At 57.7% G+C, this 14,439-nt stretch overlaps 2 protein-coding genes across 7 annotated transcripts; one reads left to right on the top strand and one right to left on the bottom strand.

The window, feature by feature from the left end:
- The first annotated feature begins 1,659 nt into the window (after positions 1-1,659).
- On the top strand, positions 1,660-4,340 carry SMIM29 (small integral membrane protein 29). 2 transcript variants are annotated; one of them, XM_039465802.2, is made up of 5 exons: positions 1,660-1,764; positions 2,882-3,005; positions 3,244-3,269; positions 3,585-3,690; positions 3,858-4,340. In XM_039465802.2, exons 2-5 carry the CDS (start codon positions 2,955-2,957, stop codon positions 3,921-3,923), a joined length of 249 nt encoding a protein of 82 aa, XP_039321736.1. In that variant the 5' UTR covers positions 1,660-1,764; positions 2,882-2,954; the 3' UTR covers positions 3,924-4,340. The 2 variants fall into 2 exon arrangements, with proteins under 2 accessions (XP_039321736.1, XP_003923214.3); XM_003923165.4 differs by having other exon boundaries at positions 1,663-1,764; positions 2,882-3,065.
- Positions 4,341-4,500: 160 nt separating this feature from the next.
- Positions 4,501-14,234, bottom strand: HMGA1 (high mobility group AT-hook 1). Of its 5 annotated transcripts, none has more exons than XM_039465778.2 (6): positions 14,098-14,233; positions 13,742-13,855; positions 9,937-10,115; positions 8,074-8,157; positions 7,211-7,261; positions 4,501-5,899 (listed from the first exon to the last, which is right to left on the bottom strand). In XM_039465778.2, exons 3-6 carry the CDS (start codon positions 10,069-10,071, stop codon positions 5,846-5,848), a joined length of 324 nt encoding a protein of 107 aa, XP_039321712.1. In that variant the 5' UTR covers positions 10,072-10,115; positions 13,742-13,855; positions 14,098-14,233; the 3' UTR covers positions 4,501-5,845. The 5 variants fall into 5 exon arrangements, with proteins under 5 accessions (XP_039321712.1, XP_039321718.1, XP_003923210.1 ...); XM_039465784.2 differs by having other exon boundaries at positions 9,970-10,115; positions 14,098-14,232; XM_003923161.4 differs by lacking the exon at positions 13,742-13,855.
- Between the last annotated feature and the right edge of the window lie 205 nt (positions 14,235-14,439).

The following is a 14,439-nucleotide window of genomic DNA, read 5'->3' as shown; positions in this document are numbered from 1 at the left end:
CAGAACCTCACATCTGCCCCAAGGGTTCCTCTGGCAAGAACAGAGTGACCTAGGTCATACCTCATCCCCATTACCACCTGATGACCCAGGAGGGCTTTAGCCTAGTTCACCTGCCATAATCTTGACGTTCCTGGGTGGTTTCCATAATCTGCCAGTCAGTTTTCCCAATGGTGTGTGATTTTTGGTGGGTAGAGGAGAGTCTGCTACAAAACTATAGACATAAATAAAAAATACTGTATATGCATATACACACATACACATCTGAGGTTAACTGTAGATTCATATACAGTTATAAGAAACAGTACAGAGAGGCCTGGCGCTGTGGCTCACACCTGCAATCCCAGCACTTTGGGAGGCGGAAGCAGGGAGACCACCTGAGGTCAGGAGTTTGAGACCAGCCTGGTCAACATGGCGAAACACCATCTTTACTAAAAATACAAAAATTAGCCGGGCATGCTGGCAGGCACCTGTAGTCCCAGTTACTTGGGAGGCTGAGGAAGGAGAATCGCTTGAATCCTGGAGGCAGAAGTTGCAGTGAGCCAGGATAAAGCCACTGCACTCCAGCCTGGCCGACTGAGTGAGACTCCGGTCTCAAATGAATGAATGAATGAGCTTGTGTACACTTTGCTTAAACTCCCCCAATGATAACATTTTACAAAACTGTAATAATCACAACCAGGATATTGGCACTGGGAAACTCCACTGGCCTTACTCAGATTTTTCCCAGTAAATATGTTCCATTTCAATGATAAGCCCACAAAAGCTTTGACCAGTTTACCGACCTAGCAAGTTGCCTGTGATCCGGAGATAGCTCACCCCGCTGCTTCGTGTGTCCCTAAAACTGGAAAACAGGAGGAATTTAACCTTTCGGGGCATAGTGTGGTAGGCTCCGTACTCATGTCACCATTTAATCCTCACAACAGGCCGGGCGCGGGCTCACGCCTATAATCCCAGCACTTTGGGAGGCTGAGACAGGCAGATCACTTGAGGTCACAAGATCAAGACCAGCCTGGCCAACATGCTGAAACTACTGAAATACAAAAAAATTAGACGGGCATGATTGTATCCGCCTGTGATTCCAGCTACCCGGGAGGCTGAGGCAGGAGAATTGCTTTGAGTCCAGGAGGCGGAGGTTGCAGTGAGCCGAGATCGCGCCATTGCACTCCAGCCTAGGCGACAGAGCGAGACTCCATCTCAAAAAAAAAAAAAAAAAAAAAGTAATAATAATAATAATCCTCGCAGCCTGTTTTACAGACGATAAGACAGGCTCAGAGAGGGTGGGCGTCCCAGACCCCGGTAGCCCAGAGCACAGCCCGAAGTTCGGGCAACAAACACAGATGGAGGCCTAGTGGGCCCGGAGCAGGGTCCTGCACAAAGGGCCTGGGCTCAGCGTTAGAGCGCGGCGCGACCCTACTCTGGCTGCAACGAGAGGGGTGAGATAGGCGCCGGGGATGGCCCAGAAACTGCTCGCGCCCCGCCCCGCCCCGTGCTCTCCTCCCCAGCTGCGCAGCCCTCGGCTGCCCCCTGCCGCCGCGGGGCGGACGCAGTGAGCCCCACTGTATCCCCCTTCGCACCGCCCACCCCCGCCTCCGGATTGGCGGCTCCAGAAATCTCCAGGCCACCCGCCTTCCGCTACCGGATTGGCTGCGCCTGGGTGCTGAGGCCCAGCCCATTTCCCCGGGTCCTTTGATCACGCGCCTGACGGCTTTTCCGGGGCTCGGGAGCCAACCGAGGGCGTTCCTGTCGGGGCTGCAGCGGCGGGAGGTAAGGCATGGCCAGGCAGGCTGGGCTGCAGAGCGCCGGCACGGGTCCACGCCTCGGGGTGTCGGGATTCCAGGATGTTAGGGCGCGGAGCGGCCCCTCCGCGTTCCCCAGCACCCCCCACCTCCGGCCTGAGCCTCCCCGCGCCGTGGGAACTACCTCCTGTCCGCTGTTGCTGGCCAGCATCCTAGCAGCGGCCTGCCGCCCTCCCCACCCTGGCATGCCCCCTTGACCTGGGACGATGAGCATGCGACTGGGTAAGGGCAAGCTCGATGCCCCGTGCCCCACGGACACGGGGGTAGGTCCCTCATACCGTGCCCTCTGATAGAGACTCAAGCGAACCTGGGTCCCGGATCTTGGGCCATCAGCGTGCAAACCGCCCCAGGAGGATCTCTCTGCTTCTGTCATGGGGACTGACCCTCTCCACCTCCGTCTGTCAGCTCAGGCCAGGAGGGGAGGGACCTGGGCGGAGCCCCGGGTGGAGACAGGAGGAAGGTGACATCATCTCGAAGATACAATCCAGCTTTACCCACTCGTGTCCACCCGGACACGCGAGACCGATGGGGGAGAGGGTGTTCCAGCTGTATGTCCGAGGTGACACCAGGGACAAGGGCATAGAACCCAGGCATGGGACCCATCACCTGAAGTGGGATTGGACCAGGATGGAAGCGGGCTCCTTCAGATGCTCCCACCTCACTCCTGGCTGCAGTGCAGGTCCCTCCTGTGTGGACCTCATTTATACATTTTGCTCCACTGGACAGGTGCTGGCAGCCCAATGCCTAAAAGGGCTGGGACAGGCGCCTGAAACCTGCACTTAATCTTTCCCCAGAAGTTGAGACTTTGAAATGTTTGGCCAGCATCTGAGCTGGGCCCCGCCCTGATTTAGGGATAGGAGCTGGGCAGGACTCAGTCCTGGATCCAGGACTTCCCTTGATCCCCTTTCCTGCCAGGATTTGCCAAGACTCGCTGGAGGGTTACACCCAGTACATTTACCTGGAGGATCCCTCCTACCGGGATTTGACCTGGGACCCGTTTTCCGAGATCTCCAGCTCTGGGGGAGGGATCCAGGGTCTGGATGTCACCCTGGATGCAACTGCTAACCGCCCTTCCTTCTCCCCAGGGAGCCCAGTGGAGGCGCCCTCCCGAGGCACCACTGCCCATGCTGACCACCGAGCCCTCCGGCTGCCGATGTCATGAGTAACACCACTGTGCCCAATGCCCCCCAGGCCAACAGCGACTCCATGGTGGGCTATGTGTTGGGGCCCTTCTTCCTCATCACCCTGGTCGGGGTGGTGGTGGCTGTGGTAAGGAGCCCTCATATACACACACAGACACCCACAGCTTTGCTAAGGCAGGGGCTGCACAGAGGCCCCACTGTCCTGTTGAGGGAGTGAAGGGTGTGGAGGTGGAGGTGAGCCTCTCTCTCTGCTTGTGGGCCTTCCTGGGCTCAGCAGCCCCCACAGTGCTCTGTCTCTGTTGCAGGTAATGTACATACAGAAGAAAAAACGGTGAGTGTCCCTGTCCCCACGGCCGCCCTGATCCCACACCCATTCTGAAATTCCTGCTCATAGCCTCTGAGTTCTCTGTAAGATGTCCTTCAGCCATCCTGATACAAGCCTGAAATTTGTTTTCCCTGCCCTAGCCTCAGCTTACTAGGGAGAGCTCCTTTGCAGAATCAGGGCTGTATTCTTCGAGCTAAAGTGTGTCCCAAAAGGCACCCATTGGAAGTGCCCCTGCCTGGGAGAGAGAGGAGGCTGGGCAGCCGGGTGTTTGGTGAGGGTTGGGGGGCCTCCTAGGCTGAGTCCCCCTCCCCTGCTCTCCAGGGTGGACCGGCTGCGCCATCACCTGCTCCCCATGTACAGCTATGACCCAGCCGAGGAGCTGCATGAGGCTGAGCAGGAGCTGCTCTCTGACATGGGAGACCCCAAGGTAAGCACAGGGGGAGAATGGGGCGAGCGGGGTGGTCAGCCCTGTTCCCGGCCATACTTTTCCACACTGAAACCAGAGCCTGGTTCTGCTTACTTGGGCTGTAACCGAGTGCTGCAGACTCCCAGGGGGCACAGCCCAGCCTTGCAGTGTGGTCTCCTCCCCCACAGGTGGTACATGGCTGGCAGAGTGGCTACCAGCACAAGCGGATGCCACTGCTGGATGTCAAGACGTGACCTGACCTCCCTGCCCCACCCTTCAGAGCCTGGAGCCCTGGACCACCTGGTGCCATTGTGGGACTCTCCCCCTGCCTACCTGCAGTCACTCAGCTCTTCCTGCTGCGCACCGGGCCTCCACTTCTCCCTCTGCCCACACTCAGCAGCACCCACTTCCCAGGCCCTCACCATCCCTCACTGTCCCCAGGCCTTCTGCCCTTTGTGGGTGTCAAGCTCACCACCCACCCACAGGCACTCAATGGAAGGAGCTTTTCCTTCTGGGGTGGGGGCGGCTGGGAGACAGCTTTGCTTTCTCCAGCCCTCCTGGGCTGGGCTTGGGCATAAATACCCAGGGCTTTGGAGTTGTTCCCATGGTGATGGGGCCAGATGTATAACATTCGGTATATATTTTGTAAATAAAACGTTTTGTGACTAGGAGTTGTTGATTTCATCAAAAGGGGCTTCAGATGACCTTTCCTGGAGGCAATTCCAGTGCTATTTTCCCTCCCTCCTGCAGCCTGAAGGATGGGGGCAAGAGCGCGCGTCACTCACCCTACCTGCCCCAGACTGTAGGGGCACACACCACAGGAGACTCCAGTCCAGAAAAGGATATTTTTTATTCAAGTAACTGCAAATAGGAAACCAGAGGGGGAGCCCCAGGCTGGGACAAATCATGGCTACCCCTCCCCGACAGAACAGGGGGAGGAGATGGCCCTACACCCTTTGTGGTCGATTCGGGCCCCCTTGCTCACTCTGCTGCAGCATCCAAGGGGCAGGGCCCCACCTTCCCTGGGACTGGGGTAGTCTAGTCAGTCACCCAGCCTGCCATGCCCCAGCCCCTCTTCCCCATGAGGAGTATCTTGGGGTAGGGTATCGTGGGCAGAACAGGAGGCATTGAGGATGAACATTTGGCGCTGATAGCAGCAGCAATGATGGATGTCAAAGAATGGAACATTGAACAAAAAACAACACAACTGTCCAGAGGTAGTTTGTGAACAGAGGAAAAATGGAACCAGAACCTTGGGGGACAGGGAGGAGCAGGAGGGTTGGGAGTGGGCAGGGTGAGCTCCTTGTTATTGGTGCCCCATCTGAGGAGGGGGAAATGGCCGAGTAGCAGAAGCAAAGTAGGGTGGGGGGAACAGCTCCAGCCCATCTCAGGTGGTAGCCACAGGGCTCACGGGCCTCACCTGGACAATTAAGTGACTGCATCTCCATCACCACAATATAGACTCAGATCCCAGGCAGAGGGCCAGGGGGCTGGGACCACAGTGAAAAGGGTATAGGGGACTCATACCCCTCCTGCCTTCCTGTAGCCAAACGGGGCTGTCCAACCTAGTGGAGGGACTCGGGAAGGTGGGGGTGAAAGGTGTGAGCCCTATGTGGTGACAAAAGACAGTTTGGCTGGGGAATTCTGGGAGCCAGCACCCCCCTCCATTGGCCACACCTGCTGCTGCCAGGGCAGTGGAGTAGGGCGTGCCAGGATGAGATGGGGCTTGGGCCCCTTTTAAGGCCAGGGGAACCCTCCCAGGCCCCACTATGGGAAGCCAGAGGGAACAGTAGAGGAGCAGAGAGGGCGCCCCCAAACCGAAAGCCCAGAGAGCAATGTCCCCATCACCAAGGGAGTGGGGACGCAGCAGGTACAGGGTGCGGCTAAGTGGGATGTTAGCCTTGTCCAGGAGGGCATGTGTGTATGCATGGGTGGGTGGGTGAGCTGGGAACTGAGGCCAGGGGAAAACCGCTCCCCACTCAGCCCATGGGGGCCCTGCAGTGGCTGGTGTGCTGTGTAGTGTGGTGGTGAGGGCACAGGTGGAAGATGAGGGTGGCGGCCGGAGGCGGTGGTGATGGCGGGCCTGGGGAAGGGGCGGGGGCGGTGGGAGCGGAGCAAAGCTGTCCAGTCCCAGAAGGAAGCTGCTCCTCCAGTGAGGAGCAGGCGGCACGCACGGTCACTGCTCCTCCTCCGAGGACTCCTGCGAGATGCCCTCCTCTTCCTCCTTCTCCTGTGAGGTGGGCAGTTGTTGGTGTGAGCTCTGGCCTGGCCACCCTCCTTCTCCACCCCCAGAGGCTGGCCCCCACCCGCTCCCTGCACTCCCTGGCTCTCCCGAAGAGGGATGAGTCAGGGCTGAGTGTGTGGGTGACTCAGCAACCTCCACGGCCCGGCTTCATTCATAAAAATAATTTAAAAGGAGGAAAAAACCCCACACACATGCTGCTCTCACCCAGAGTCAGAAGCCAAGCCCCCTCGGCCCCCAGACCCATGGAGGGCAGAGCTCAGGGCAGCACTGAGCTCCAGGACGTGACTGGCTCCCTAGGGGAGAGGAGGTGGGGAGGAGGTGGCTGGGGGAGGAAATAGGAAGGGGCGGATGGAAGGTCCATGAGATCTGGTGGGTGCTGGGAAACCAGGTCCTTGGCCCACAGGGACAGGTGCTACGTTCGCTGTGGCGCCCTGGCCCTCTGGGGTGGCCGAGGGCTGACCCCAGGTCAGGGTGGGGAGGAAGGGGAAGTGTGTGCCGCCGGGGCCACTCACTGGGCGGGAATGTCGGGACACCACACGGGGCTACAGCCCCCGTGCCAGGCATAAACTCCAAAACAACTTGTTTCCTGTTACTCACTCCTGGGGCCTGGCCAGCAGCGCCCCCTAACCCCCCCACCCCAGCAGCAGCTCAGCTCGAGGAATGACAGCTTCAGGGAGTTGAGAGGGCAGGCTGGGGATAGGAGAGGACCAGGAGCTGGAAGGCTGGGGTGACCCTAACTGCAGTGGCCCCCTAGAGGCAGCCTCCTGACTCAGCCCACTGAGCCTTTCCACCAGCTGTTTGTGGGCCCAGAAGTGGATGGTGCCCCGCTGTGCGGTGTGGTGGATCACACCAGACCTCCAGTGCCGACCCCTCCCAGGACCCAGCTCCTTCACTGTTTCTTTCTCAAGAGGATCATAGGAAGGATAAACCTCCCCCCTATGGCTTCCTTTCCTCGTCTCTAATTGAGGGAGACATAGACTAGATGACTTCCAAGATCTCCCCTAGAAGTTCTAAGTATTCTAGGAGCAGGAGAGGGAAGGACCCCCACACACAACTAGGGCAGGTCAGGGGGATGTGGTCTGGTTTGTACCTGGGACCCCTCACTTCTCATGGGCACAGAACTTTAAAGGCGGAGGCCAGGCACCTTCCCCTCTCTGGACTTCTGTAAAATCTGAAATCCCATCAAGTCAGGGAGAGCCTTTCCATAAGGGGTGCATAGTATCAGAGGCTGTGTGTTCTTAACACCCTCCCCCAAAAGAGCCCAGGAGGCCAGCAGCAATCTGCTTCTTCACCTACCAGTTTTTTGGGTCTGCCCCTTGGTTTCCTTCCTGGAGTTGTGGTGGTTTTCTAGACGGTTAGAGAAAATATCTCCTAAGTCCAAACTGCTCAATAGTGCTCACCGGATGCCTGATGGTGAGGGGGGCAGACCCACCTGCCTGTTCAGGGTGGCCCAACACTCTCACCCAGCAGGCCCACCCGAGTCCAGCTGGCGATGACTGGCCAGCCACATTTGCCCCCTCAACATACACACACGCCCCCTACTCCCGCCTCCACCCATGACTCAGAGGATATGAGTCGTGTCTTAGAAAAAATAAAATAAAAAACAAAACAACTTTTCTGAAAGGCTGATGCCACTGTGAATCTGGTCTTTGCTGCTTGTCCCCACCCCTTCAGGCTCCAGGGCACCCCAAGGGGAGAAGCTAACATTCTCAGCCCAGGTGCTGGCAGGGACCCTCCACTCTCCCCTTCTCTAGATCAGGAAAGCCATGGACTTCTGACCTGATCTCCCCATTGTCTGGGCAGGACCAACCTCACAGAAGCGAGACCTCAGTCATTGCCCCACTTTCCCCAATTAGCAAAGGCCCACTGCCACCTCTGTGCCAGGGAAGGGGGTGTACAACTGCATCTGCCCCTTGGTTTCCTTCCTGGAGTTGTGGTGGTTTTCTAGACCGTTAGAGAAAATATCTCCTAAGTCCAAACTGCTCAACAGTGCTCACCGGATGCCTGGTGGTGAGGGAGGGGCAGACCCACCTGCCTGTTCGGGGTGGTCCAGCATGACTGAGCCCTTCCCCCAGACCTCCCCACAGCCGTGGCCATAAGCAAACAAGAGGATCCTCTGCTAGTCACCCACCCAGGGGCAGCCCCATCTCAAGCCTCACCCGGGTCTTGGCAGCGCCCTTGTTTTTGCTTCCCTTTGGTCGGCCCCGAGGTCTCTTAGGTGTTGGCACTTCGCTGGGTTCCTTCTGTAAAGACAGAGGGGGTAGTCAGGGACAGTCACCACCTGTTTCAACCCTCCTCAGAAGACAGAGCTCTCTGCCTCCTCAACAAGGTTAAATCAGCAAGAACCAAGAACCGCCCCGACGTAGGAATCCCTTCAGGATCCAAAGCCCCAGTTTGATTGTCTTTACCAAGCGCCTCCTACTCCTCCCCTTGCTTCCCTGCAGGTTTCTAAGACACAAAATGACAAGAGCCCAGAAGACCCCTAGGAAAGGCATTCTGGGGACAGAAAGACACTGGTAGGTGGTTTTGCCCAAGTCTCAGTTTTGACACTGATCTTGGGCAGGACACTTAATGCTGGAGCCTCAGTTTCTTCATATATAAATGGTGAAGACTTCCTGAGATTACATCAGTAACGTATGGTTATCTAGCATTGGGCCATGATCACTGCCCACCCTCTCAGATGACCTGTGCTGGACACATACTCCCTGCCTGCACCTGCAAACCTTGAACCCATCCAGACTGCCCCCACAGAGGGGGAATTATGCCCAGACCCCAGAGATCTCTGCTGCCATTGTCACTGAAATTTTAGTAAGCCCTAGATAGAATAAAAAGCTGCTGCATAATGCATAGAAGGTGCGCAGTGAAGGCGTGCCAGCTACTGTTTCCTAGGGGGCTGCCTATAACCAGGGTCCAGTAACCCAACACCCCTCCTGACAGCTCCCACTGACCAGGGCTAACAGGCAGGGGAGGAAGGGAGCCCGAGGGAGCCAGGCTAAGAAGATGAATGCCCCCACCACAGGCTCTGAAGGTGGCTGCTGAATTCCAACACAGCAGACCCTCACAGCTCATGTCTCCCTAGGCCCAGGTCAGCACAGACCACTCTCCACCTTACAGACAGGAAAAACCTGCAGGTGAACCACCTACTTCGGGTTGAAGGCGCAGGAGTCAACCTCGACTCCTCTCACCTTTTCCCCAGGGAAGGGAAGTAACTGAGCTTCACCAACAGCCACCCCTCACTTGGGTGACAACTGCCTCTGTAAGAGGCCAATACGTAGTCCCCCCATGCCCAAGTGGCCATGCTCTCTAGGGTGCCCCACAGTGCCAGGCTGGCAGCCTCATCCTTCTATGGGACCTTGTGGGGAGAGCAGCACCAGGGTTCTCAGGGGCACTGTCACCAGCTCCCCAATATTTTTCACTTCTTGGGCTTCAGTTTCCATTTACAGAGCCAGGGGCAATGCCCATTCATAACATGGCCTGTGCATGAACAGGCAGTGGCCCACACAGGCAGGCACCTGTTTCTTGCCTGGGATGAGGAAGTACAGGAACTTACCATAAGTATTTAGAAACTTAACAGTAAATTGACAAGAGCCATTTTACATGCACTGAATCTAAGGATTAAAAACCCTGGGCGTCTATGTGTACGTTTTCATTTTTGTTCATTCATCTGTACCGTATTTTAAAAACACTGGTCCACAGTGGACTGGAAATTAAGAAAAACGTGGATGTTTTAGGTAAGCACTGGCTACGCGACCTCTGGGGTGTTTTAGGTTTGGACTTCCTGCCATTGGCTTCAGAATTCTTCTTGAATTTCCCGACCCCCGGTTCTCTCCTGGGGTCTCGAGAGCTCTGACCAGAGTTGCAAGCAGGGCAGGAATACATACAGGAGGGAGGACACACCCGCACACTTACCGCGCGGAATCATTCTGCACCCTCCAAGCGTGCTCTCACCTGCTGAAAGAAATGCCAGGCACCTCCCTAGCCCCAAAGGATAAAGCAAGCGAAGCAAAGGTTTGGACACCCACCTGACTCCCTACCAGCGCTGTCCCGGGACTCACCGGAGGCTGCTTGCGTGGCCTGCCCCGGCCCCGCTTCTCAGTGCCGTCCTTTTCCTGCTTGGAGGCCAAGGGCTGGCTGGACTTCGAGCTCGATTCGCTCATCTTCCCTTCTCTAAGGAGCAGGTGGAAGAGTGATGGCTGGGATGCTGAGAGAGGGAAAAGTGCTTTTAGACAAACATCTCACTCCAGCCCCTTTCGACCCCCTCATCATCCATACCTTCAAGGCACACTGCAGAAAATTATGCTCCCAGGCCTCCTACTCTGCCCGAGATGGAGGGGTCTGCCCAGCCCTAGATGCTGCCAAAGGTGGGGCAGGGCAGTTGGCCCTAATCAGCTTCTTATCTATCTGCTGTTCAGAAGGGCTCTTTGTTGTCCTGCCTTAACACTGCTCCCACAGAGCAGGGAGGGAGGACTCAGGAGGTACATGCAGCCCAGACCTAGCTACATGGGTGAGGCTGACATGGGGCAAAGGTGTGGGGAGGTAGGGTCTGACATATTGCCAGCATCCCCTCCCTCTGTAGCCAGCCACTGCTATTTCTCTTTAAGAGAAAACCCAACCCAGGCAGCTTCGTGGGGACTAGGAAGAAAGTGGAAAGAATGAGGCCTTGAGATCTGGCAGCTATGGACATGGATGCCCTGCCCGCCTCACTGATGATATTGCCTATTTGGCAAGGTCCAAGCCTCAGGACCAAAAAATCCCACTCACATAGCCAGGGGTGGTGCCCACCCACTAGCTCTCTTCTCTGTTCTCACCCAAGGTAAATCCCCAGGATTCAAAGACTGGTATCACTGAGGGAAGGAGAAGGGATGTTGAAGCTGCAGTGGATGAGGTGATGAAGGGAAGGGAGCCCAAAGCCAAGCATCTTCCTCTTTCCCCTTCCCCTTCCTCTGCCCAACTTGAGTCAAATGGGACTTCGTCAGATGGGCAGGGAATTCTCCAACTGAAATGCACTCATCTAACAGACCCTAGCCGGCCCCCTGGCAGGACTCATCCTAAAAGCTTCTTGGTCGTTTTCTAGAATCTTCCCTCTTCCCAAGGGGTTTAATTAACCCCATTCATTTTGAGTTTTTCTAAAACTTCCCATTAGAAGGAGGTCCTGCACCCTGTATTTGGGAAGACCCTGTACTATAGGCTTAGAAAGGACAGTCCTGGGCCGGGTGCGGTGGCCCACGAGGTCGAGAGATCGAGACCATCCTGGTCAACATGGCGAAACCCCGTCTCTACTAAAAATACAAAAAACTAGCTGGGCGTGGTGGCACGTGCCTGTTATCCCAGCTACTCAGGAGGCTGAGGCAGGAGAATTGCCTGAACCTAGGAGGCGGAGGTTGCGGTGAGCCGAGATTGCGCCATTGCACTCCAGCCTGGGTAACGAGAGCGAAACTCCGTCTCAAAAGAAAAAAAAAAAAAAAAAAAAAGAAAGGACAGTCCTTTACAGCTCCATCGTAGTCCTTCCAATCCCAGGATAGACGGACGAGACCCCGGAGGCCTACGCTACACATTTTTCCAGTAACCAATCCCTGCCTGCCCATGGTTAAGAGGTGGGCCCAAGCGGCTCCACTTCTGAAAGCTTCTCAATCTGTAAGATCAAGGTAATTATAAGGTGCCTGCCTCAACTACCTCCTGACTGCTTCAAGATCAAACTAGGTAATAGTTTAGAAAAACTTAAAATAATAGAAAGAAATCTTCACTCTAACCGAAATAAGAACTAGACCCCAGGTGAGGTGACTCACGCCTGTAATCCCAGCACTTTGGGAGACCAAGGTAGGAGGACTGCTTGAGGCCGGGAGTTTGAGACCAGCCTGAGCAATTAGGTGGGACCCCTTGTCTAATTAAAAAAAAAAAAAAAAAAAAAAAAGGAAGAAAAAGTTTTTACCCCAATGAGAGGAAAAAACACTTTTGCAGACTTGTGATTTCTGGAGGGCCCAGGACCTCCATTCTCAAGCATCAAGAGACCCTCCAGAGAGCAGGACTTTGGTCATTATTCTATCTTATAATACTTCAGACTTGGAGATCCTTTTAAACAAGGTGGTTGGTGACTTACACTGCTCCGTCATTAGTGGCTTGGCCTGCTCTGTAATTACAGGCAGTGATTAGAATCTTATATTACACCACAGGTCCCCCTTCAAACTAAACATCAAAATTAATCAACTAAACGAGGGCTGACCTCATATAAGGTCTGCCTGAGGCCCCCTCATCGAGGGGGTTCCAGTTGGGCGAGGCCAGTCCAAAATCCCAGAGCCTGGGACCGGTCGGCCTGGGGATCTTGGCGGGTCTCCCTGGAAGCTCTCATACCATCTGGTGCCCCCTCCCACCTCTTACTGCTGAGGACCCTTTAATCCCCCTCAACCAACCCCCCGAGAACTAAAGGAAGGCCGGAGGCCCTTTCTAGTGTGGCCAAGAAACGCTCGTCTCTTCCACCTGTTCATGAACATCAGAGGCCTGTCTTGGAGGAACTACATTTAGGGCCCAACCCCAATCCCTCACTTTGTAATAAGCCCGCTTGGGCCTCAAGCCTGTCTCCTCCATGCACTGTGCACGCCAAGTTTGCTCCTCAAATGCTTAAGGACTCGGCAAGCGAAGGCACTGGGAAATTATCTCGGGGGTTCCCCGTCCCCGTCAAAAGCTTTCCCAGAGAAGCCTGATGAGTTACCGAAGGTCACACAGCAAGTTGGCGAACAGGAAAAAGTAGGTTCCCGGAGACCCTTTCAAGCCGACACTTGGCCTACCCGCCTGGCGGCTAAAGCCCCCGAGCCATCAGGCTTCAGACTCGGCCCCAGGGTGACTCTGCAAGTGTCGGGCCTGGCCATTAGAGGCCGGCGGGACCCGGGGCCAGGGTGCGCGGGGAGCGGGGGGGAGGGACGCAGGCCGCTCCTGCAGGCGCGGGAAAGCAGCGCACCCCGACCGCATGCAACGCCACGCGGGTGCACCCAGCCCCACTTCCTGCCAGAGGGGGCACCCAAGCCCGCCTTGGGGCAGGAAACCTGGCGCGCGCGGGCGAGGGGGAAAGGAAGAAAAGACCCTTCCTCCATCCCCTTCCCACAAGATGAAGCCCCAGAAGAAAATAAAATAGAAACGGGGAGTCAAAGGGACTAGTTCCAACAGAGCCCAGCAAAGCAGCGAAACCAGTTTGTGGGGGCGGAGGGCAGGCCTGGCCCCTGGGGCTGAAGACGCGAGGGCCAGGCCAGAGGTGGGGTCGGGGTGAAGCCCCAAACCCAGGCCCGCGCTCCGGCCTCATCTGCGGAGGGGGCGCCGGGAGAAAGGCCGAGAGGGTGTAGGGCCCAATTTCGGGGTTCCTCCCCATAGCCCTCACTTCCAGAACTTCCTTGGGCTGCGGGGGTGCCCGACCCCCCACTCTCCCGCCGCGCCGCAGTCCGTGTTTCTCCCCGCCCCTCAACCCGGGCCCGTGCTCGGGCTCCGGCGGGAGCGGCCGCCGTGTGAGGTGCGCCGGGCTCCGCCGGGTGCACAACTCGCGCTCGCCGCAGCCGCGCGCCCCCTCCCCCACCGCGCGCCTTTCCCGGGTCCCCGCCCCCCCGCAGGGCGCCCGTGGCGCGGGGGAAGGGGTGCGGGCGTCCTCCCCGCGCAGCCGGGCCCCGCCGCCCGCCCCCGCGCCGCGCGGCCCTCCCCCGCCGCCGGCTCGCGCCGCCCCGGCCTGGGAATAAAGCCGGCGGCGCGCGCTGCAGCCCCGGGCGGCTCGCAGGAGGGGCGGCGTGCGGGCGGGGGCGCGGGCGTCCCCCTTCGCCGCCGCCGCCGCGGGCCCCGGGGACGACTCACTGCGAGCTCGGCCGCCGGCCTGCGGTGCGCGCTCCGGGTTGCCGGGAGCGGCGGTGCTGGGCGCTGAGGACCGGCCTGGCTCCGCCGCGGCCGCCGCTGGTAGCAAATGCGGATCTGAAACCGGGAGAGAGAGCAGAGGCGCTCAGAGACCGCCGCCGCCGCGTGCTCGCCGCCCAGGCCCCCGCGGGGTATTTATGTGTCACAGCCAGGCGGGGGGACAAAAATATTCGCCCTCCCCCGAAGGATGGCGAGGGGCAGGAAGCTGGGCACGGCCCGTGCGCGGCCTCAATAAATAAATAATTTAATTAAATTATAGATATAAAAAAAAGAAGCCACCGGAGCGGCCGCGAACTCACGCCTTCTTGGAGCGGCGCCAGAGCCAGAAATAGCCCCGGCTCGGAGTCCCAATTAGAGGAGCGCAGCACCGGCTCAGGGGAGCTTAAAAAGAGCGACCCAGGGGCAGGGGGGACGGGCCCGCCCGCGCCAGCCGTGTCACTCAAGGGGCGGGGCCATGCAAATGAGCCCGGGGATTTAAAAGGGCGGCCGCCCGCCAGCCGCCGCTGCCGCGCGGGTGGGTGCTGACGGCGGGGAGGGGTGTGTGGGAGGCCTGGGTTGCGAACCCGAGTCGACCGCCCACTCCTCGCAGTCCGGGACGGAGGTGGTGTGGGAAGGCACGAACAGAGAAGTCACGAAGGAGC

This window comes from Saimiri boliviensis, chromosome 4 (genome assembly GCF_048565385.1).
Source record: "Saimiri boliviensis isolate mSaiBol1 chromosome 4, mSaiBol1.pri, whole genome shotgun sequence".
Lineage (NCBI taxonomy): Eukaryota > Metazoa > Chordata > Mammalia > Primates > Cebidae > Saimiri > Saimiri boliviensis.
This window is presented reverse-complemented; position numbering and strand designations above follow the sequence as displayed.

Excerpts from the sequence above, each read along its gene's own strand:
- SMIM29 (XM_003923165.4), top strand. The coding sequence starts at position 2,955 with ATGAGTAACACCACTGTGCCCAATGCCCCCCAGGCCAACAGCGACTCC. Across the intron at positions 3,270-3,584 it reads TACATACAGAAGAAAAAACG|GGTGGACCGGCTGCGCCATC; the intron begins GTGAGTGTCCCT and ends CCTGCTCTCCAG. Across the intron at positions 3,691-3,857 it reads CTGACATGGGAGACCCCAAG|GTGGTACATGGCTGGCAGAG; the intron begins GTAAGCACAGGG and ends CCTCCCCCACAG.
- HMGA1 (XM_039465778.2), bottom strand. The coding sequence starts at position 10,071 with ATGAGCGAATCGAGCTCGAAGTCCAGCCAGCCCTTGGCCTCCAAGCAG. Across the intron at positions 7,262-8,073 it reads AGGGCGCTGCCAAGACCCGG|AAAACCACCACAACTCCAGG; the intron begins GTGAGGCTTGAG and ends CTAACCGTCTAG. Across the intron at positions 5,900-7,210 it reads GGGGCAGACCCAAAAAACTG|GAGAAGGAGGAAGAGGAGGG; the intron begins GTAGGTGAAGAA and ends CCCACCTCACAG.